This window comes from Tachyglossus aculeatus, chromosome 7 (assembly GCF_015852505.1).
Source record: "Tachyglossus aculeatus isolate mTacAcu1 chromosome 7, mTacAcu1.pri, whole genome shotgun sequence".
NCBI classification, from domain to species: Eukaryota; Metazoa; Chordata; class Mammalia; order Monotremata; family Tachyglossidae; genus Tachyglossus; species Tachyglossus aculeatus.
Genome location: NC_052072.1, coordinates 10,730,484 through 10,755,697, shown reverse-complemented (window position 1 = coordinate 10,755,697; position 25,214 = coordinate 10,730,484). Strand labels below are relative to the sequence as shown.

The following is a 25,214-nucleotide window of genomic DNA, read 5'->3' as shown; positions in this document are numbered from 1 at the left end:
AGGCGAAGGTCCCCTCTAAAATAAGCCTTTTATTTCCTTTGTGGTGGAGGGAGCATTAGGGGATCACTTTTCATTTTGGTGATGGTAAGAATAAAGGCTTTAAATAGGGGTTAATTTCATGGGAAGAATGAAGGGTTCAAAGGGGAAGCACTTGAAGGTTGATTTCCGTGAATGTGTAGTGTTACATCTCTGATTTTTCTTCATCATTGCTATCTTATGACTTGTTATTTCTCTTCTAGGCTACTACTCAGGGACAAGTCTCATGGTACAGATTTGTGTGGAAATACGGAGGGGAATTCTCTGAAGTAAAGTCATCAGCTGGCCAAAAATAAAACACTCTTGAAAAAAGATCTGGGGTCATTGTTTTCAGGGCTTGGAGTTTAAACACATCCAAAAGATAACATAGCTATTCTTTTTATCACTTGCTTAAATGTTCCTTTTAGTCAGCCAATCAGTGGAACTTACTGAGGGTTTAGTGGGTACAAAACACTTTTCTAAGTGCTTGGGAGAGTATAATACAATTAATCGATCAATCAGTGGTCTCTAGCTTGTAAGCTTCTGGTGGGCAGGGAATGTATCTACCAATTCTGTTAAGTTGTACTCTCCCAAGTGCTTAGTACAGTGCTCTGTAAGCATTAAGCGCTTAATACATGCAACCGATTGATTATTCATTAAACAGCACAGTTGGTAGCTTACAAATGTTAAAACAAATTACAGGTAGGGGAAATGGCAGACTATAAGGACATAGACATAAAAGTTATGGGGCTGGGGGTGATTTTCTTTTGCCATTGTTAGCTGTGGAAGTACAATTCCTTTCATTAGAGGCCACTCAGATTCCATGATAACCATTTTGTGATGGCCAACAAGGGATTATGTATATGTATGTACATATGTATGTGGGTGTGTATTTATTTAAACTGCTGCCAAAATCTAAAATCTGGGAATTATTAAAAAGTAGTAGTAAAGCACAAAAAGTACGCTCCCTAAAGTCACATTCTAAATGGATGAAGCAAGGAGAAGCAACTGATTTCCATTAAGAGAGATACAAATCTCTCTGTAATCAACAATGATGGGAAATAAAATGCTGACAGCAAAGACATCCTAACTTGGTTTGGGTAACGCATTACTCTACAGAACACCAGAAGTTGAGTTACGACAGCGACATCAACTCTGAAGTAGAATATCTCAGACAACATTCCCCATTCTTATTCTTGGGAAAATTTCAAAACACATCCTTAAGACAAAAATTTCCATTTTAGAAAGTGCTGCTGCAGCTGCTGCCATTTTTGTGTGAATTTTTGCATAAGGGTGAGGAAAATGAGTTTGCTTTGTGGGATTTTTTTTGCCTTGTCCACGGTTTTTGAAAAGGCATCCGGCAGTGAGGAAAGTGAGAGGACACCTGGCTTGCAGAGGATCTTATTGAAAGACCTCAAGGATATAAACCTTTGGATGAGATGTCTGTGTAAGAAGGGACTGTATTGGAACCGATAATCTTGTAGCTACACCAACAGTTTTTTTAAAAAAATAGTTTTTGTTAAGCACTTACTATGTTCCAGGCACTGTACTATATGCTAGGATAGATATAAGGTTGGACACAGTCCATGTCTCACATTGGGCTCAGTCTTAATCCCCATTTTACAGATGAGGTAACTGAGGCACATGCCAGTTCAGTCATTTGTCTAAATTCACAGAGCAGACAAGTGGCAGAATCAGGATTAGAACCCAAGTCCTTTGATTCCCAGGCCCATACTTTATCCTCTAGGCCATGCTGCTTCCTTAGCACAGGTAACATAGTAAGCGCTTAATAAATACAATAAAAAACAGGTATTACATTTACATCTAAACAAAGTAGAACAGAGAGATGAAAGGAGAAAATCCAATATTTCCCAATAGACTTTAACAAAATAAAAATAATAATAATAATTATGGTATTTTTAAATGCTTACTATGTGCTACACATTGTATTAAGCGCTGGGGTGGATACAAGGAAATCAGGTTGTACACAGTCCCTGTCTCATGTGGCACTCACAGTCTCAATCCCCATTTTACAGATGTGGTAACTGCGGCCCAGAGAAGTGAAGTGATTTGCCCAAAGCCACACAGCAGACAAGTGGAGGAGCTGGAATTAGAAACCACCACTATGACACACTGCTTCTCTAAACCAAGTGTCCACTGCTGCCTTTTGTGATCAGTTTCTTGACTTAAAAAGCGAAAGTTTTCACGCCTACCTTGTTTAAATTTTGGCAAATCAACTTTCACACCTATGAACATTACAAAAATGATAGCTCCATTGAAAGGCAATCTGAATGAAGAAAATGGACTCCCCAATGCTATTTTTACATCATAGCCAGGTACACTGCATTAAAATTATATTTTGCAGAAGTGTTTCTTTTGATGGAAGAGTTCTTAATTTTTCTGCTGTGGAATCAGCATTTCAGAATGCCTTGTGGCTCCCACTTTCTTGAAGTGAATTTCAGAAGATTCTGAGTTCACATAGAGCTCAGATTAAGTTCTTCATTGTCGGTTTCCTTTACCAAAGATTGAGACTTGTTACCAATTAATGAGAATAGAATGACTCCTTGCCAAAACCACTCCCAAACTGAAAATACAAAAGTACTCACCATAATTGGGTTTCAATTGGTTAATTATGCTAGAAAACCATGTAAAGGAAGTCCACGTTCCCTGGGATCCTATTTAGCTTCTAAATTCAAAAGGCAAACATTGTTTTAGAGGGAGTTTTAATCCTCATTACAGTTAATGTGATACTTCTGCTACAGCATAAATTTTAGTAATTTTGTCCTCTGGTTTTTTGAGTTTTTTTATTCCAAATGTGTTCATTTTTTCAGGACACAAATTTTGATTCAGTTTTTTTTTGAACAAACGAAAGTAAAATGCACCCAGTAGATTTTAAACAGTTGGGGGAGCTTTTGGAAAACCTGGAATTCATAGGCGTCCCTGCTATGGTTTCCCACATTGCATAAAATTGTCATTTCTCCCATTGCACTAGGAGACAGGAATGTTATTTTTCTAGAAGTTGGAATTTTGGTTTTTAACCACGATCCAACACAAACGCTTGTGGTTTGGGGGTACCTAGCTTATTCTAAACTCAACATCTTGAACCTGGAATTAATTGCTCATTAAAAGCACAAAGAGGTCTTTTTTAACTATAAGTACATTCTCGTTTTTTGACATATTGTGGAAAAAATAGTGTGGTTCTTAACTTTCGTTTTTCTTTTCTTTTTGAGATTTAGGTCTGTATCTGAGCCAGATGTGGTTTAAACCGTTTTCCCTATTTCTAAAACACAGTCTTGTTTTAACTTTCTGACACACCCTGTTTTCCAGGCCTTCTAGAGGAAGGCAGACAAATTCCATATTCCAATAGAAAATAGAAATATCTCAGCCACAGAAGTAAACCGATCACTTTTCTTTCACTGCTGTCTTTCCTCATCAGTTGTATGTGCCTCACCAACCTAAGGGCTTATCTTCACAGTTGATGTCACAGCCATTCCTTGGAATGTTTGTGCTTCAGAATTTCCCCTCCAAGAGTGCATTCAGATATATGGATGGCCACTTACTTGATTTTATACTAGAGAGCAGCGTGCTTTATTGGAAAAAGCACAGGCTGGGAGTCAAAGGACCTGGGTTCCAATGCTGGCTCTGCCATTTGTCTGCTGTGTAACCTTGGGCAAGTCACTTAAATTCCCTATCTCAGGTTCCTCATCTGCAAAATGGGGATTCAATCCCTGTTCTCCCTCCTACTTAGACTGTGAGCCCCACGTGGGACCTATCTTGTATCTACCCCAGAGCTTAGTCCAACATTTGGCACAAAGTATCTAACCAATGCAATAATTTATCCCAGACAGCCAGTTTTTCAGCTGATCTTGTGCCCAGTCTGCTACTGATATAGCACTGAACAACTTTTAGTCTACCATTTTTATACCAGCATGGCCCAGTGGAAAGTACCCAAGGCTAGGAGTCAGAAGAACCTGAGTCCTGATCCTGGCTTTTCCAATTGCTTGCTGTGTGACCTTGGGCAAATAATAATAATGATAACAACAACAACAACAACAATAATAATAATAATAATAATAATAATAATAATAATAATGGTATTTGTTAAGTGCTTACTATGGTGAAGCACTGTTCTAAGTACTGGGGAGGTTACATGGTGATCAGCTTGTCCCACGGGGGGCTCACAGTCTTAATCCCCATTTTACAGATGAGGTAACTGAGGCACAGAGAAGTTAAGTGACTTGCCCAAAGTCACACAGCTGACAGTTGGCAGAGCAGGGATTTGAACCCATGACCTCTGACTCCAAAGCCCGGGCTCCTTCCACTGAGCCACGCTGCTTCTCTGTGTCTCAGTTTCCTCAATTGTAAAATGGGGACAACCCATTCTCTCTCCTACGTAGACTGGGAGCCCCATGAGGGACATGGACTGTGTCTTTTAATTAACTTGTACCTATCCCAGTGCTTAGAATACTGTTTGACACATAGTAAGTGCTTAACTACCGTTAAAAATGTCCCCAAACTTTCTAAATTTTGTAAATTTCCACAGATAGCCTTAGTATCAAATGACAAGACAGATTCACAGACACAGAGGTCTTAAAACCAAGTCAATCAACATGTTTGGAGAATAGGAGTCAACAGGCTTGTCAAACAACTGCTGAAAGGTAAGAGGAAATCAGGAAGCCAAAAGCATAGAGGTCTGAGGGGAGAGTTTCAGAAAGAGTAAGATGAAGACTGAGCCAGTGTGGCACTCTGGATGAAAACTAGAAGTCAAATGCTTCAGTCCCTCTGTACATATATCTCCACTCCTCAAAACCTCTAATGGCTAGTCTTGTCTCTCCCTAGCATCATCAATGCTATTTGTTAAGCACTTACTATGTTCAGAGCACTGAGCTAAGCACTTGGGAGAGTAAAATCAATAGAGTTGGCAGACACATTCTCTACCCACTACAAGCTTACAGTCCAATCGAGGTTCCATATCCTTGATCTCATCTGTCTCGCCACAGACTCCTCGCCCACATCCTGCCTCTGGCCTGGAATGCCCTCCCTCCTCAAATTTGACAGGCAATAACTCTCCTGCCCCTCTTCAAAGCCTTATTGAAGGCACATCTCCTCAGAGAGGCCTTCCCTGACTAAGTATCTCCTTTCCTCTTCTCCCTCTTCCAACTGTGTTGCCCTGACTTACTCCCTTTGTTCTTCCCCTCTCTCAGCCCTACAACACTTAGGTTTCTAACTGTAATTTATTTATTTATATAAATGCCTGCCTCTCCTGCTCTAGACTGTAAGCTCATTATAGGCAGGGAAAGTGCCTGTTTATTGTTGTACTGTACTCTTCCAAGTGCTTAGTAAAGTGCTCTGCACACATTGTGCACTCAATAAATATAATTGATTGAATGAATCAATCATTCAAGTGGATACCCCTCATCCCTGGCTTCAAGACTCTCTGTCAGCTCTGAAACTTACATATCTACCCTTTTCACCCACTACCCCTCCAGCTCATAAACATTGTTCCACCGAAGCTCACTTTCTACCTTCATCTATTCTCAACTCTCCTGCCCTTACCCTTACCTTACACCGTTCCCCAGGCCTGAAACTCTCTCCCCACCGAAATCTGCCAGACTACAGTTTGTCTCATCTTCAAAGTCCTCCTTAAATGTCACCTCTTCTGGAAAACTTTCCCCTAATAATTCACACCAGTCCAGCCCCATCAACCCTGTGGCATCGTTAGCATGTACACAGTTCATTCCTATCCTTAAAATGCATATGTATATTTTCATTTATATGTTTATTTGCAAATTTAAGTATTCATTCAACTATTTCATCCTGGTACTTTCAGGTCTTTCTCCTTCTCTCCCACTATTTCTAAATAATTTTGGCTGTCCATTCCATTAGACTGTAAACTCCTGGAGAGCAGGAATTGTGTTTCCTCCTGCCACTGTACTCTCAAACTCTCAGTACCATGCTTTGCACTCAGTAAATGCTCAATAAATAGCCCTGCTGACCGATGATGATGACAATGCAATCAAGAAAGGAGTGGCTCTTTTCAAGTAGAAGCTTCTGAAGGATTACAGGAGTACACTGTACAGTGTACAGTGTACAGGAGTACAGTGCTCTGCACACAGTAAGTGCTTAATAAATACGATTGATGATGATTGGGAGGTAAGGAAACAGAAGTGAAAACAGAGCTGGGCACTGCAAAAAACAACTATAACAGCATCCCAAAAAACTATGTTTTCAAGTGTACAGTGCAGTCAAGACTGTGTGATTTCTTGGGACTTTTCAGTTACGCACCCATCCATAGGTGAATTTCACCATCACAAATACATATGATCCTCATTCTTCACTGGATGTTTCCAGCCTCTACCATTCCCTTCTTATTCTCTTTTTTTCCCAAGTTTTCAGAGAGCTGGTGCAATTGCTGGGGAGGAGAAAGGGGTATAGAGATCTGCTCTTTCTCTTCCTAAGACTAAGCCCTCATTTCCCCTACTCCCTCTCCTTTCTAGTCCACACTTGCACTTGAATTCATACTCTTAATTCATCCCCAACCCTTAGCCACACAGCAGTTATGTACATATTCGTAATTTATTTTAATGTCTGTCTCCCTCTAAAGACAGCAAGTTCCTTGTGGGCAGGGAATGTGTCTACCAACTCTGCTATACTATGCTGTCCCAAGCATTTAGTCCAGTGCTATGCACGCAGTGAGCACTCGATAAGTACAACTCATTGATTGATTCCTAATAGAAGGAGAATGTGCCGGGGGTAAGGAGCTTCTTGGTCTTTCTCTTTTCATGCCTGATGGCGAGGGTTAAGAGCGCTTGGCTGACTGCCAGGTACAACTAGGAGAGCTGATTAGAGCTCCAACTTTTTGTTTGCCATTTTTAAGCATCAGACAGAAGAAATGCTGCCTAAACTTCAGTGCTGGTTGGAAATATTCAGACTTCTTTTGTCAACTGTTTCCTTTGATTCTATATTCCCTTCCCTCCAGTCCAAACCACATTTACACTACTTTGCTTGAAGGAATTGTTAAGAACCTTGAGGTGGAAGGAGACTTGCTTTAGCCCAGTGAATTCCCAAATCTGTGTGAAATCTATAATACCATCTAATGGGATATAAATCCCCAGATTTCTTCCTCACACGAGCAAATAACTACTCTGTTCCCACCTGCTGAACCTCACAAGCATGGTTACTTACCTCTTTGTAGATTTTAAGTGTTTTCCCAAGTTACCCACTGAGCTTAAATGAACAAGGAGAGCATTATGAGTTCCAAATAGTCCCTGTAATCGTCAAATAAAAAAGGAACCAGTGCACCAACCTTACCTCACAACCCAACCCTCACACTCCGCTCTTCTAATGCCGACCTACTCACTTTACCACCATCTCATCTATCTTGCTGACGACCCCTTGCAATTGAAATACGATTGAATGAATGCCTTCCCTCTGCCCTGGAACTCTCTCCCTCTTCATTTCTGATACAGGCGCCCTTCTTCAAAGCCCTACTAAAATCACACCTCCTCCAAGAGGCCTTCCTTGACTAAGCCCTCATTTCCCCTATTCACCCTCCCTTCTGTGTCACTTACGCACTTGGGCCTTTACCCTTTGGGACTTTGATATTGACCCTACGCCCAGCCCCACAGCACTTTTCTTTAAACTCTGCCATTTCCCCTATCTATATTGTCTTTCAATATCTGTCTCCCCCACTAATAATAACTATAATAACTGTGGTATTTGTTAAGCACTTACTATGTGCCAGGCACTGTGCTAAGCGCTGGGGTGGATACAAGGCAATTGGGTTAGACACAGTCCTTGTCCCTTGTGGGGCTCACAATTTCAATCCCTGTTTTACAGATGAGGTAACTGAGGCACAGAAAAATGAATTAACTTGCCCAGGGTCATACAGAAGACAAGTACAGAAGGTAGGATTAGAACCCAGGACCTTCTGAGTCTAGACTATATGCTCCTGGTGGACAGAGATCATACCTACTAACACTACTGTATTGTTCTGTACTCTCTAAAACATATACTATAGCACTCTGCACTAAGGAAGTGCTTTATAAGTGCTTTGGGCAAGTCACTTCACTTCTCTGTGCCTCAGTGACCTCATCTGTAAAATGGCATGAAGACTGTGAGCCCCCGTGTGACAACCTGATCACCTTGTAACCTCCCCAGCGCTTAGAACAGTGCTTTGCACATAGTAAGCACTTAATAAATGCCATTATTATTAGTATTATTAATACCACTGTTTGAGTGTAGAAACTTTAAAAGTGGTCACAGTTCAATCTGTCAGTTGTATTTATTGAGCATTTACTGTGTGCAGGGCACTGAACTAAGTGCTTGGGAGAGTACAACACAATATACAAACACATTCCCTGTCCACAACGAGCTTACAGTCTAGAGGGGGAGACAGACATTGATATAAGCAAACAAATTATGGATATGTCCATAAATGCTGTGGGGCTGAGAGGGGGGATGAATAAAGGGAGCAAGTCAGGGTGATGCGGAAGGGAGTGGGAAAAGAGGAAATGAGGGCTAAGTCAGGGAAGGCCTCTTGGAGGAGATGAGCCTTCAATAAGGCTTTGAAGGTGGGGAGAGGAATTGTCTGTCATATATGGAAAGGGAGGGCATTCCAGGCCAAAGGCAGGATGTGGATGAGAGGTAGGCTGCAAGATAAATGAGATTGAGGTACAGTGAGTAGGTTGGCATTTGAGGAGCAAAGTTTGTGGGCTGGGTTGTATATTATTGTTGTTATTATTATAATATTCTTATTATTATTATTGGTAACGAGGGTTGAACGACAGTGTGTGAATGTGTCTACCAACTCTGTTATATTGTTGAGTACAGTGTTCTGAACAAACTAAGTGCTCAATAAATATGAATGATTGATTGATTGAGTTGAGGATGACACCAAGGTGGTAAACTTCTGTGGCAGAGAAGGTGATGGTGTTATCAACAAAGAGGGGAAAGTTAGGAGGGGGAATGGGTTTAGGAAGGAAGAGGAGGCGTTCCGATTTAGACGCATTGAATGTGGGGTGCCACTGGTACATACAGGTGCAGATATCCTGGAAACAAGAGGAAATATGAAACTGATGAGAGCAGCATGGCTCAGTGGAAAGAGCACGGGCTTTGAAGTCAGAGGTCATGGGTTCAAATCCCAGCTCCTCCAATTGTCAGCTTTGTGACTTTGGGCAAGTCACTTCACTTCTCTGTGCCTCAGTTACCTCATCTGTAAAATGGGGATTAAGACTGGGAGCCCCCCGTGGGACAAGCCTGATCACCTTGTAACCTCTCCAGTGCATAGAACAGTGCTTTGCACATAGTAAACACTTAATAAATGTCATTATTATTATTATCATTATGAGGTGGAGAGATGTCAAGACAAGAGAGGTAGATTTGAGAGTCATCTGCATGGAGGTGGAAGCTAAAGTCACTTCTCTTTGAGAAAGAGAGATGTAGGGGAACCCATAGTTAAGGAATGAAAATTGCCAGTGAATGAAACAGAGAAAGAGCCCACAAAGAGGTAGAAGGAGAGCCACGTGTCAGCAAAACCTAGCTCTGGTGATGTTTCAAGATTTCAAAAAAATCCCTTTGATTACGATGTCAACTAAAGGCCACTCATAAAAGTCATCTTTATTAGACTGAAACATGTCTCATGAGCGCTTACTGAAAGACAAAAGGTAGTGGTAATTTCCGAGCCTGCGGAGGTATGACCAAAAGTGCCTATTGAAACCATTATTTGATGTTATTACCCAGCAAATTTGAATTCTTTAGAAGATATCGAAGAGGAAACGGAAAAGAAGCACTAACGTAAGAGGATTGATGGACTGACAAGAAATGAAAGGCTTCCTCCCTAGTTCCTGCCAGTGAACCTAAGTAGTCATTTGGAAAAGTCTGAAAAAATGCACTGGAGAGGTATCATTTCTCAGGCTTCTCTGAGACAGAAATAATGCTTTTCCTTGGCTTGGAAGGAAGACGGGGAAAAGTGTCCAGGACTCAAATGCCATTCATTCATTCATTCAATCATATTTATTGAGCGCTTACTGTGTGCAGAGCACTGTACTAAGCGCTAGAGAAGTACAAGTTGGCAACATATAGAGATGGTCCCTACCCAACAGCGGGCTCACAGTCTAGAAAGTGTTGGAGTAGCTCTGTTGCAGAGATCCTTCCCTCATAAAAGGGTGTGATTTCTGCAGTCCCTTGAGAAAGAAGAGAATCTTAAAATGTCGGTCTGTCAGAAATGCTTCCACTCACTACCGTTCTGGTCAAAGCCCAATAAATGCCAAATTGAAAGAAAATGGAGAAATCTTTTTATTTATTAGTTTATTTCTAGACTCTGAGCCTGTTGTTGGGTAGGGACCATCTCTTTTTGTTGCCGACTTGTACTTCCCAAGCGCTTAGTACAGTGCTCTGCACACAGTAAGCGCTCAATAAATACAATTGAATGAATGAATTTGCTTGAAATAATAATAATAAAGATGGCATTTATTAAGTGCTTACTATGAGCAAAGCACACTCTGCATATAGAGTGCATATAAAGCATTTCATGAATTCAATGATCAGTTTAGAAAACTCACAATCATCGGAGAAAAGACCATTGCCCATCTGGCTTCGCAAAAGCAAACGGAATGTCCCACTGCATTTTGGGGCCATACGCATGCCCCAGGTTGTTTGTCTTAGACACACCTCTCTTCCCACCATGGGACAACACATTTATTCATTAACCAATCCCGCTTCTTGGGTTCTCACTGAATGTCACTCAAATACTTTGAAAACGTTCATCAATCTTTCATCTGCACTGGAAATCTATTCCCCTCCCACTTGTCTGTCGGCTCTTCCCCCACCCCCTATTGTGTTTAGTACCCAGTAGATCAATCAATCAATCATATCTGTTGAGACTTACTGTATGCAGAGCACTGTTCTAAGCCCTTTGGGGAGTACAAGAAAACAATTACCGCATCAGCCTCCTTGATGACCTCCCAACCTCCTGCCTCTCCCCACTCCAGTCCATACTTCACTCCGCTGCCTGGTTCATCTTTCTACAGAAATGGTCCTCCTCAAAAATCTCTAGTGGTTGCCTAGACCTCCTCCATATCAAGCAAAAACTCCTCACCATTGGCTTTAAAGCATTCTATCACCTTAACCCGTCCTACTTCACCTTGTACCTCGTTCTCGCCTGTCCTGCCATCGACCCTCAGCCCACGTCATCCCGCGGGCCTGGAATGCCCTCCCTCTGCCCATCCGCCAAGCTAGCTCTCTTCCTCCCTTCAAGGCCCTACTGAGAGCTCACCTGCTCCAGGAGGCCTTCCCAGACTGAGCCCCTTCCTTTCTCTCCCCCTCATCCCCCCTCCATCCCCCCCATCTTACCTCCTTCCCTTCCCCACTGCACCTGTATATATGTATATATGTTTGTACATATTTGTTACTCTATTTATTTATTTATTTTACTTGTACATATCTATTCTATTTATTTTATTTTGTTAGTATGTTTGGTTTTGTTCTCTGTCTCCCCCTTTTAGACTGTGAGCCCACTGTTGGGTAGGGACTGTCTCTATATGTTGCCAACTTGTACTTCCCAAGCGCTTAATACAGTGCTCTGCACACAGTAAGTGCTCAATAAATACAATTGATGATGATGATGATGATGCTTCTCAACCCTTCACTCTTCTGGTGCTAACCTTCTCATTGTGCCTTGATCCCGCCTTCCTCGCCACCGACCCCTGGCCTGCATCCTGCCTGGAATGCCCTGGAATGCTCTCCCTCCTCAAATCTGCCAAGCAATTACTCTCCCCACCTTCAAAGCCTTATTGAAGGCACATCTCCTCCAAGAGGCTTTCCCAGACTAAGCCCCACTTTGCCTCATCTCCCACTCCCTTCTGCATTGCCCTGACTTGTTCCTTTTGCTCTTCCCCCCATCCCAGCCCCTCAGCATTTATGTATATATCTGTAATTTTATTTATTTGTATCAATGTCTGTTTATTTGCATTGATGTCTGTCTCCCCCCTCTAATAATAATGATGATGCTATGTGCCAAGCACTCTTCTAAGCATTGGGGAGATACAAGGCTAACAGGTTGTCCCACATGGAGCTCACAGTCTTAATCCCCATTTTAAGATGAGGTAACTGAGGCACAGAGAAGTTAAGTGACTTGCCCAAAGTTACACAGCTGACAACTGGCAGAGCCGGAATTAGAACCCATGACTCACTGTGGGCAGGGATTGTCACTGTTTATTGTTGTATTGTACTTTCCCAAGCACTTAGTACAGTGCTCTGCATGCAGTAAGTGCTTAATAAATACGACTGAATGAATGAATCAGCTTGGCCTAGTGGATAGAGCATGGGCCTGAGAATCAGAAGGGCCTGGGTTCTAATCCCGGCTTGGCCACTTGTCTGCTGTGTGACCCTCAGCAAGTCACTTCTCTGTGCCTGTTACCTCATGTGTGGGTCAGTGGAAAGAACACGGGCTTTGGAGTCAGAGGTCGTGGGTTCAAATCCTGGCTCTGCCACTTATCAGCTGTGTGACTTTGGGCAAGTCACTTCACTTCTCTGGGCCTCAATTCCCTCATCTGTAAAATGGGGACTAAGATTAAGATTGTGAGCCCCACATGGGACAACCTGATCACCTTGTATCCTCCCCAGTGCTTAGAACAGTGCTTTGCACATAGTAAATGCTTAACAAATGCCATTATTATTATTATTATTATTATTATTATTATTATGTGTAAAATGATGATTAAGACTGTGGGTCCAATGTGGGACAGGGACTGTGTCCAGCCCAATTACCTTGTATCTACCCCAACGGTTAGTACAGTGCCTGGCACATAGTAAGCGCTTAACAAATGCCAAAATTATTATCGTTTTTATTATTATTATTATTAACAATATCACAGACACATTCCCTGGCCACAGTGAGCTTACAGTCTTACAATGAGTTTACAGTCTAATACTCAACAAATGCTGGTGAGGATGACCTGTTTTTTTCTTTTGCCAACTGACTCCTATTTGTTCATCCTACCTCTTGACATACCCCCTTAGGGAGATCCAAAATCCAAAGAAACTTCCCACTTTTCACACAAGAAGCATTCAATAAATAACACTACTGTTAAGTGTAGTAATTGATGTAAGAAATCAATAATTCACAGCATCCCCTTTTCTGTATTTCAGTTCTGTATACAGATCCACATTAACCCAGCTCAGATTCGGGAAAATTAAAGGTACTGGACCCAAAACCACCTATTGTGCTTTACAAAACAAAACAAAACAAAAAAACCCTTTTCCTCCTGGAACAGATAACTCAGGTTCAGTAGTTCTTCCCAGGATCCAGGAAATTTCAAGGTTTAATTTTCATCATTTTAATAATAATACCCCAATCAAAGTCTCCATCCCCCAAGGAGCTCAAAGCACTTTGCAAATATTAGCTCACTACTCCTGCCAGGTGGGTGGGCAGGCAGGGGAGACCCACCACATTTTACAAATACAAACACGGAGGGAGAGAGCTTAAATTGTTTGCACATTGATGGCGGAGCCAGATCTCAGTAAAAATGTCTTCTGGTTCAGGGCTTTATCCGCAATACCACCGGATTCGAGTGAAAATGAAAGAAAAACAAGTAAGTCATTTCTCAGCAAAGAACCTTCTCTTTGACAAAACCCCGCTCTTCGTGAGGGATTCGGAGTCATTTTTCGGTTCCAAGTCACTGCTACAGAAAATGTGACTGCACCTGAGAGTGAGCTTGTCACTGAGAGAGAGTCTCTTCCACGCTTACACACTTCACCCATGAATGTAGACCGTGAGCCCCATCTGGGACAGGAACTGTGTCTAACCTGATTAACTTATACCTATTTCAGTGCTTAGAACAGTGCTCGGCACATAGTAAGTGCTTAACAGGTATTATCATTGCTATTAGTATTATTATTATTAATACTACTACTAATAATACCGATAATAATAATAATAATAAAATGCAGTGTAGCTTTCCTGGGTCCTTGCCACTAAGGTACGAATTTCTGCTGCAGCTAATTGGGTGACTCTCTTGGATTTTTTATTTTATTGTTTTCATTAAGCACTTACTATGTGCCAGGCATTGAACTAAGCGCTGGGGTAATTATAAGTTAATCAGGTTGGACAGAGTCCCTGCCCCACATGGGGCTCATAGGGCTCTCTTTGCAGAATTAGCTACACTGCTCATCTAAGCCAGTGTCCTTGGCTTCTTACACTGTTTAAGACTCTGGGAGGTCGAAGTGGTGATTTTTCCCAGTTACACTCCTCCCTGTTGGCTTTTCATACCTCCTGCCACCTTCACATCTCCTCTTAACAACTTCCCAGACAAGCCAAAGCCCCAGGAAGCCTGGCTTACATAATTGTCACCGCTGACAGTGAAGCTACGGTGGTTCCTTCCACCCCGATTTGTCCCCAGGGATCCCATGAATCTCCCAAGCCCAATATAGCGTGGCCTAGTAGATGGAGCACTAGTCTGCCACTTATCTGCTGTGTGACCTTGGGCAAGTCACTTCACTTCTCTGCACCTCAGTTCCCTCATCTCTAAAATGGGGATTAAGACTGGGAGCCCCGTGTGGGACAGGGCGTGTCCAACCTGATTTGCTTGTATCTACCCCAGTGCTTAGTACAGTGCCTGGCACATAGTAAGTACTTAACAAAGACTGCAATTAACAATTATTATATTCTGAGTTTGAGGCCAACATTTCTGACATAGTTTTTTTTTTTCTGTTATTTCACTTCCAGTCATCAGACTTATTTTTCCCTGATTTATTCAGGGTTTTTTTTTTATTATGGTGATAGTATATCAAATCAACCCACTGCCCAGATTCCTGTGCCCCAAGGAATTGGGTGTAGTGGATGCAAGGCAATCTCCATGCCCTGTTTTAAGCTCCCAACATCTGTTCTGCCCATATTAGTTTGGTACTCAAGACCATCCCTGGGTAAATATGAGAGCAATTAAAGTGAGCTACTGTAGATTAGTGCGGTGTGATTTATGTAAACAATTTTTATGGGGTGGGAGAGCTGGAGACTGAGGAATTTCTAGGCCTGTGAAACCCAAGTGCTCATGTTAACCTGATACAGATATAAACTGGTTGGAAAACTCGAAATGTTTGTGTTGGACTCTTTGAGTTCTTTAAGATGCCTCAGATAAAGGTTCCAAGCCACAAGACGGCAATTACCATCCATGTGGCATTCAGTAAGAGCTGGTCTATCAGGGTTAGCGGGGAAGGAACAAGAGGGAAATTCAAGGAACTGCCAGACATTTTGAAACACTCAGAGTTCAGAGACGGAGGTTTACTTTGATACACAGGAGAGATAAAGGGACGGCTAATCCAGATCCAAATGCTTGCAGCCCACTAATTACACAGACTTCAACACAAACCCAGACTATCATAAACACTCAAGCTAACTCCATAAATATGAAGTTCTCTGGGCCCCAGCTTTCTGAGGCTTACAAGGTCCACTCGGGGAGCAGGCTGCCAGCATGAGACTCAATGGACAGAAGGAAGAAGAGGTCCTTCTCCTGCTAATACTAATAATAATGATAATAACTGTGGTATTTATATGAGAAGCAGTGTGACTCAGTGGAAAGAGCCCGGGCTTTGGAGTCAGAGGTCATGGGTTCAAATCCCGGCTCCGCCAATTGTCAGCCATGCGACTTTGGACAAGTCGCTTAGCTACTCTGTGCCTCAATTCCCTCACCTGTAAGATGGGGATGAAGACTGTGAGCCCCCCGTGGGACATCCTGATCACCTTGTAACCTTCCCAGTGCTTAGAACAGTGCTTTGCACACAGTAAGCGCTTAATAAATGCTATTATTATTATTATTATTATTATTATTATTATTATTATTATTACAGGCTGACTGACTGAGTCTCACCTCCAAGAGGATTCTGGGAAATGTTTCCAGGCTGGAAGTGCTACAAGCAAAATTTTTCTATTTTTCCTATGGCTTTTTTGATCTCAGTTCTACTTCCAAAGGGGACCTAAACGTTTCTTCATCTTCTCACAAGACTGAAGTGTTTTTTTCCCCCTTAAAGCCTTCATATTACAGAAGAATTCCAAGACCAAGTGTAGGCTGAGAACTTACCCAGAGCTGTTCATAATCAGAAGGTCTTGTTCTTCCTTCGTCATCTTCGTACAGAGGGAAACCTTCTCGTCTGGCCTGATGATACTCCTTTCGTAGTTTCTGGATGCGATCAGCACTTCCACTTGTTGATCGGCTACTAGAAGACAGAATGCCAACAAACAAAGGCCTTTATTTACATGAACAAGCGGAATCATAGGGAACAAGAGTTTTGCATTTGCTTAATGAAGGGAATAATAATGTATCTTTTTTGAAGGAATGGGAAAACTAAATTTTAAAGATTTGATAAGATAATTCAAACGTGGTGAGAGAGTGCTAAACTAGCAGTAAAAGTGAAACGGTTCCATGCAGGCACATTTTCAGTCTCTGAATGTCACAAAACTGAGAATAACACTGAAAAATGCTTTTTGGATGAGACACGGAAATACGCATCTAATCTCAGGTAGTCGTTAAAAACTCATTCACTTTTCATAAGATGAGAGCTTGGCCACCCGTTAATTTGTGTAATTATCCTATTTTCTCATTTTCAGGCCCTTGCCCTGCCTGACATTTTGGACCAAAGTTCAGATGTGGTTAATTTGCATGAGTCCCAGACTGGTATGAGCAGGGGTAATGTTCTAACTTTCAACTCAATCAGTGGAGTTAGGATAAGGAGGGGAACTAAGGGGAATGGGAGGCTATAGAGTGGAGCTGGAGAAAGAACCAGACCAGAGTGGGTAGATCACAGTGAGTGTTTTTTTCTCTTGTTGTTTGTTTCTAATTCTCCACTCTCAGTCTCACTCACTGCTCCTTTCTGACCTTGTTCTTGCCAACAACTCCCGGCCTTTTTAAGGACCTCGGTGGTTCATTTTCCTGTCCTAAGTTTACCTCATCAATCAATCAATCAAATTTATCATATTCACTGTAGCTCAGTGGCTTTTTTAGATAGTTCTGTGCTGCCTTTGGGCTTCCCGTCAGCCCACACTTACAGGAAAATAATCAGGGATCACCACAATGTGGCAGGAAAGCTGAAAACGGCAAAGGGTGATGCAAGGTGAGCGGGAGGAGAATTAGAGAGCTCGTGGCAGGACCTATCGTGTAGCTGATTTTCAGGATAAACTTTACAGCAAAATAGATACAGAAGGGACCTAAAGCACTGATACAGTTCATCTCTGCCTCCAGGCAGGCCCGTGTTTAAACCACTCCAGAAGGATTGCTGTTTGTCCTTTTCTCAAAAATTCCCTAGAGAGGAGACTCCACTGCCCCCCATGGTAGATACCATGTAGAGGTCGCAAAATTACTAAGCCAGTTTGACTGCCCTCTGAAAAGCTCATGAAGGTTCTGGGACAATTTCAGACCGTGAGCCCACTGTTGGGTAGGGACTGTCTCTATATGTTGCCAACTTGTACTTCCCAAGCGCTTAGTACAGTGCTCTGCACACAGTAAGCACTCAATAAATACGATTGATGATGATGATGATGATGATGGTGAAGCTGGCTGGGTCAGAGCCACATCTCTGTCTGATTCCCCATTGCCGAACACAGACTTGGGAGTCAGAAGGACCTGGGTTCTAATCCCGGCTCTGCCACTTTCCTGCTGTGTGACCTTGGGTAAGTCACTTCACTTCTTGTAACCTCCCCAGCGCTTAGAACAGTGTTTTGCACATAGTAAGCGCTTAATAAATGCCATCATTATCATTATTATTCTCTGTGCCTCAATTACCTCATCTGTAAAATGGGGATTGAGGCTGTGAGTCCTACGTGGGGCGGGGACTGTGTCCAACCTGATTAGCTTGTATCTACTCCAGTGCTTAGAACAGTGCCTGGCACATAATAAGTGCTTAAGAAATACCATAAAAGTAAAGCAGGGACACATAGTTGGCCTGGCTCTGCTCTATTTGTTCTATTCATCCATGCTATAAGAGGTCCAAATGCAGGAGTCAGAATTTGCTTCTGCCCCTCTGGGAAACTCCTCCAACTCTCCAACTTTTAACCATAACCAAAGTCCTACGTTCAAGAATAGCTGAATGTCGATAATGCCATCTTATTAGTGCTCACTCGAGAAGATGTGCAAATGACTGTAAGGCATTTCCATCAAACACCCAGGCATTTGGAACCCAAATTAAGTCTAAAGAGAACTGAGGTGATGTATCGGCCTGCATCAGGGAAGCTACACACACACAACCAAAAATATGCATCGGCATCGCAAAGCTTAATGCTGTTCCAGATTTCTGTTACCTAGGCAGCACACTGACCAACAACAAAATAAGTAAAAAACTGACTCAAGAAGCCCTCAGGCAGCTATCAAACAGAGTGTGGTAGTAACGTGGTATCAGGTTCTAGGCCAAACTAAACAGCTAAAGAGCAGGAGAGTTTTCCAACCTTCTCTACGGTTGTGAGGCGTAGACTCCACACACAGATGACACAGCCAGCTCCTTAGGCAGTTCCGTCAGCAGCATTTATAAGCTACATTCAATACCAAGTGGCAAGACAAGATCACAAACGATGAAGTCCTGGCATGATGAGGTGGATAGAAGGCAGGCCGGGAGTCAGAAGGTCATGGGTTCTAATCCTGGCTCTGCCACCTGTCTGCTGTGTGGCCTTGGGCAAGACACTTAACTTCCCTGTGCCTCAGTTACCACATCTGTAAAATGGGGATTAAGACTGGGAGCCCCATGTGGGACAGGGACTGTGTCCAACCTGATTTGCTTGTATCCTCCCCCACTACTCTCTGACACTTAATACAGTGCCTGGACCATAGTAACTGCTTATCAAATACCATTATCATTATAATTGTTATTATCAATCTACTAGCATTAAATCTACACTCACCTCAACACAGCTATGCTGGGTGGGACATATAAGGAGAATGAATGACAGCAGGATACCATAACAACTGCTACATCTGTAAAATGGGGATTAAGACTGTGAGTCCCCCCCCATGGGACAACCTGATCACCTTGTAACCTCCCCAGCGCTTAGTATAGTGCTTTGCACATAGTAAGTGCTTAATAAATGTCATCATTATTATTATTATTATTATTAGATGGAGAGCTGAAATTGGTAAACTGAAAGCAACGAGGACAGAGGAAACAGTGAAGGACAAAATTTTTTTAAAAGCCTCAAACAATGATGCATCCCAATTTAGAAAACTGGGAGTCGACTGCTAAAGATAGACCAGAATGGCATATTGTTGTCAAGAAAGAGGTAGCTCTTTTGCAGAAAAGTTTCACAGGAACAAGAGAGAAAGAGGCCAAATAGAAAAAAGTGCCAGGAGTTGCAAACGTCAAGCAGCATGGCTCAGTGGAAAGAGCACGGGCTTTGGAGTCAGAGGTCATGGGTTCAAATCCCGCCTCTGCCACTTGTCAGCTGTGTGACTTTGGGCAAGTCACTTCACTTTTCTGGGCCTCAGTTCCCTCATCTGTAAAATGGGGGTGAAGACTGTGAGCCCCCCTGTGGGACAACCTGATCACCTTGTAACCTCCCCAGCACTTAGAACAGTGCTTTGCACATAGTAAGCGCTTAATAAATGCCATTATTATTATTATAAACATGACAACACAACAAGGACCAGCCTTTTTGTGTGCCCAGTGTGGCCAAGACTGTGGGATCTGCATGGACCTTTTCAGTTATACAAGAACTCATGGGTCAATTTTACTCTCAGTGGTGTCCTGGGATATATGTATATATACCTGTATATATGTATATATGTTTGTACATATTCATTACTCTACTTGTTTATTTATTTACTTTACTTGTACATATCTATTCTATTTATTTTATTTTGTTAGTATGTTTGGTTTTCTTCTCTGTCTCCCCCTTTTAGACTGTGAGTCCACTATTGGGTAGGGACTTCCTCTATATGTTGCCAACTTGTACTTCTCAAGCGCTTAGTACAGTGCTCTGCACACAGTAAGAGCTCAATAAATATGATTGATTGATTGATTGATTGGGATATGGAGGACAACTCTCTCTTTATATTAATTTACATACTATATAACTTGGACACCTCTTCAATGATTTTGCATCTGTCTCTCCAGTTCTACTGTCAACTCCTGTGGGCAAGGATAAGGTCTTCTTCTTCTTCTATTGTAGGTTTCCAAGTGCTATGTGCAATGCTCAACTCAAACAAGACAATCAGCAAATGCTATTGATGGATTGAATGTTGGAAGATTTAACATGGTTACACACTTTTATATTTTATGTGGATTGCGCATAACTGAAATTAAGCGGTAGATGAATGGATTATTTCACTGTTTTAACAGTGCCTTCAGGTTCTTCTTACACACAAATTCTTAGGTGTTCAAAGATAATAATAGTTGTGGTATTTGCTATGCTCTATGTGCAAAGCACTGGGGTAGGTATGCTACAATAACAATGATTACCATTATCAGGGCATTTGTTAAGTGCTTACTATATGCCAGGTACTGTACTAAGTGCTGGGGTGACACAGCCTCAGCCCCCAACCCTTGGGATCCCTCACCTTCGATATGCAGGACATAGCAAAACAGAAAAATACAAAATCAAATGCAGGAAACAACTGGGAGGACATCCATGAAGCATATTTATTTATCAGTCCAAACCAGTACTTCAAGTTAAACTTGTAAACTGTAGGTGTAGTCTTGGGGATGAGGTAGAAATCAAGCTGATTAACAGTGCTGAAGGCTCACCTCCTCCAAGAGGTCTTCCCAGATTAAGCCCCCCTTTTCCTCAGCTCCCCCTCCCATCCACATCAACTCAACTCATTCCCTTTGCTCTTCCCCCCCCAACCCCAGCACTTATGTATTTATGTATAAATGTATAATTCTATTTATTTATATTGATGCCTGTATACTTGTTTTGATGTGTATGTATCTATAATTTTATTTATTTATATTGATGCCTGTTTACTTGTTTTGATGTCTGTCTGTAAGCCCTGTGTGGGCAGGGATTGTCTCTATTGCTGAATTGCACTTTCTTAGTGCTTAGTACAGTGCTCTGCACACACTAAGCGCTCAATAAATATGATTGAGTGAATGAATGACTAGTCATAGATAAGACTCAAGTCATTTACTCAGAAAATTACCCACTGCGTCCAAGTACAATTGCTAGCTGCGCCCATAAATTATAATGGGGAAAATAGCAGATAAAGATCTTAAGAATGGAAAGCATACTTTTTCTTCTTGGATAAAAATCACATAGAAGGATTTTTCATCCTTATTTCTTATTAAAGAAGCAAGGTCTTTAAATGTAGAAACCTTGTTTCTCATAACCCCGTTTCCTGTATGTTAAAAAAGAAGTCTTTTCCTGCCCTGAAAAACAAGAAAATGGCCCACGGTCCCCTTTGAACTATAAGCGGGCAGGAGGAGCACCAGGATATTATAAAACAGTTTGGCTCACTCTTGAGTAATGTGAGATGAATATGAAGCCTGATCCAATGTTCAGGCAGCAGTTCTGAATTTCAACTTGGCTCCTGACAATTACGTGAATATATGAACCACATTCAAACTCACCAGATGAATTCAATCAGCGCTGTGCAAATATCGCATACATAATCTATTAGTTTACCCCAAAGAAACCAAAGCTCTGAATTCAAACAGAATGAAGTCATCAGTAATAAAAGAAAAGAAACTGATAAGGCAATATTAAAAAAAAAATACCCAGGATTTTTCCCACATTTGTGGTGAAAAATCATACTCTAACTGGAAACCATTTCCCCACATGCCTATATATTCATAAATTAAAGAGTATGGATTTGATCAGATTTCAGTTCTCAAGTCGAGGAAACAATGCACGAAAACAAATTCAGCTGTTTAGGATTCAGAGTATCCCCTATGGCCTGCAGGAACATGACTATTTACCCTGCAAAGAAACTCAGCTTGAGAACATGAGAAAAAACCCAAAAGCTATAAAACCATCTGAGGGCAAAACACATTATCTTCTCACTCTCTGTGCTGACAAGAAGCATTTTCTCTCATATGGAAATTCTCTGGATGAGAGATGTGGGTCATAGGCCTCTAGTGATAAACTTGGACTTCCACCTTACTGACACTTGGCCTTCTCTCATGATGCGGTTCCCAACACGTTTCTATTTCCAGGAATTCAGCAGCTCTTCTAGAAGCTGAGTAGGTTAGAAAATGAAACTGTGGGCAATAGATTTGGAAATTTCCCCGTTAAGCTATTTATCCTAGACATTTTACCTACACAAATTTGTCACCGTACAGATGAAATTGTGCACACTTCTGGTATGGCACTGCAAAAGAAAATCTCAGTTTCCATTTTGTGATTATAATGTATAATTGCAGAGGTTTCAAAGGGGGAAAGTGAAATTGTTCTGTTTTCTTGCCTTCTGTGTGTAGCAGAGATGGGGAATTTGTTTTTAACCAATTTACAGACGCAGATTGCGAGGAAATAATTCTGGTTTTCTTTGGGCGCTATGTTACAAGTCACACATTAGCCAAGGGTGACCCACATTTTGGGGCTACGATTATAATTGTTTGATTTATATATTATCATGCTTACCATAATAAGGGAGGTTAATGAACTGATATCTGCCAAGTGTTTTGACTCCTTCTTTTATCAATAGAAACTCATGTGTTTATCTTCTTTTACATTTTCAATATATTTAAAATTGAATTGCTTTAATTCAAGCAGTCAGTCAGCGGTCAGTCATATCTACTGAAGGCTTACTGTGTGCAGAGCACTGTATAAGCACTTGGGAGAGTACACTATAACAATAGTCAGTCAGTCATATTTACTGAGTGCTTACTGTGTACAGAGCACTGTACTAAGTGCTTGGGAGAGTACAATTTAACAAGATAACAGACACATCCCCTGCGCACAACGAGCTTAAATATAAAAGACATATTCCCTGACTACAGCGAGCTTACAGTCTAGAGGGGGACAGAGACATTCATATAAATAAATAAATTACAGATATGAACATAATAATAATAACAGCATTTGTTAAGTGCTTACTATGTGTGATGCAAACATTAGTGCCCTGAGGCTGAGAAGGGGGATGAGTAAAGGGAGCAAATCAGGGTGACGCAGAAGGGAGTGGAAGAAAATGAAAAGTGGGATTAGTCGGGGAAGACCACTTGGAGAAGATGTGCATTCAATAAGGATTTGAACAGGGGAGAGTAATTGTCTGTTGGACAAAACAGGACCACAAACTAATAATAATAATAATGATGGCATTTATTAAGTGCTTACTATGTGCACTCCATCCCCCATCTTACCTCCTTCCCTTCCCCACAGCACCTGTATATATGTATATATGTTTGTACATATTTTTTACTCTATTTATTTATTTATTTTATTTGTACATATCTATTCTATTTATTTTATTTTGTTAGTATGTTTGGTTTTGTTCTCTGTCTCCCCTCTTTTAGACTGTGAGCCCACTGTTGGGTAGGGACTGTCTCTATATGTTGCCAACTTGTACTTCCCAAGCGCTTAGTACAGTGCTCTGCACATAGTAAGCGCTCAATAAATACGATTGATGATGGTGATGTGCAAAGCCCTGTTCTAAGCACAGGTTTTCCCATGGGGGGGCTCACAGTCAATCTTCATTTTACAGATGAGGTAACTGAGGCCCAGAGAAGTGAAGTGGCTTGCCCAAAGTCACACAGCTGACAATTGGCAGAGCCGGTATTTGAACCCATGACCTCTGACTCCAAAGCCCATGCTCTTTCCACTGAGCCATGCTGCTTCTCTAGTAGGATATTTGTGACTTCTTACCTCCCAGTGTTGTCATATTACCAGATGGATGGTTACATGGCCCAGTCTACAGCAGGAAATGTCTGTTGTATACTCCCAAGCACATAGTACAGTGCTCTGCACACATTAACCACTCAGTACATACCATTGATTGATTGACAAGAGATCCGATGGCCTAACTCAGTGACCCAATCCAGTTGAACAAACACTTCTTCTTGAGGGCGCTGGGGTTATGAGAGGATGCAGGAGTAAAAGCAGGGGAGAGGCAGGAAAAAAGGAAGAGAGCTAGAAGGGGTAAGCAGGCTAGATCAATCGATCAATCAATCAATTGTATTTATTGAGCGCTTACTGTGTGCAGAGCACTGTACTAAGCACTTGGGAAGTACAAGTCAGCAACACATAGAGACAGTCCCTACCCAACAGCGGGCTCACAGTCTAGAAGACAGTCTAGAAGACTATAAGATCAATGGAACTTATTGAGCACTTACTGTATGCAGAGCACTGTACTAAGTGCTTGAAAGAGTACAATAAATAGACATGCCCACAAGGAGTTTACAGACTAGCTGAGGGGAGGGGGTGCTACAGGAGAAAGAGGAAGGAAGGAAATGGAGAGGAATGAGAGGAGGAAAGGGAAAGAGGGGAAGAAGAGGAGGAAAGTCAAGTTGCTCACCATCACCGCCATAAGGACCTCTCACACTCACTGGGTTCTGGGACTCTGTGGGTGGGAAAGCTTTTCCTCCTTCACACCTGCCCTGTTTGCCCAGGCAGTGTGGGCAAAACTCCTGGAATGAGGCTGGGCAGAAAGGCCTGGGGTCCCTCCTCTGGTGTAAAGTTTGCCGGGCTGCAGCTCCGGCATTTACTCCAGTGCCGGCTGGGCTGAGGTAGCGTCAGGGGCCGGGCGGAGAAATGGACCAGAGCTGTGGCCCCAGGGCCTTTAAACTGGAGCCATGGCCACCTTGTTCCTGGAGCACCCCCAGACTATGTGGGGGGGCTGGGGAAGGGGGTGAGGTGAGTGATGACTTGTTTTCGTGGGGCTTCGCAGTCGGAGCCTTGAGAGGCTGAGGAAAGTGGACACAGCACTTCCTCCTCTTTCTCCTCCTCCTACTTCAGACGGGGGGCAAAAGGTGTAGCCAACATCACCTGGGGTCCCTTTGTAGCTCTAAGGGTGGGGCAGGCTACCCTGTCCAAAATACAACTTCGCCCCCCCGTCGCTCCCAATCCCATGGGGGTAATGGCTCCCTTCACCATCTCGGAGTTGGCTTCTCTGCCTAGCAGCAACTTGTTTCTTTTCGAATTGGCTGTTATCTTCAGTTTATGGACCATTCTGAATGCTAGACCTTTTTAACCCATATTTATGTTTTTCTTGTCATTTCCTCTCAGATTAGTGTGATTTGATTTTCGCCAACATCAATATATATTGAGCAGCTGCTTCGGGCAGAGCACTTTACTA

General features: G+C 42.2%; 1 protein-coding gene across 1 annotated transcript in view; it reads right to left on the bottom strand.

Annotated features, from left to right (window-relative positions):
• The window catches only part of PARD3B (par-3 family cell polarity regulator beta), a 994,526-nt gene that overhangs the window by 119,823 nt on the left and 849,489 nt on the right, over positions 1-25,214 (bottom strand). Inside the window, exon 21 of the mRNA XM_038749054.1 lies at positions 16,089-16,224. Coding sequence (XP_038604982.1) covers positions 16,089-16,224 — 136 coding nt within the window. The remainder of the gene's footprint in view (positions 1-16,088; positions 16,225-25,214) is intronic.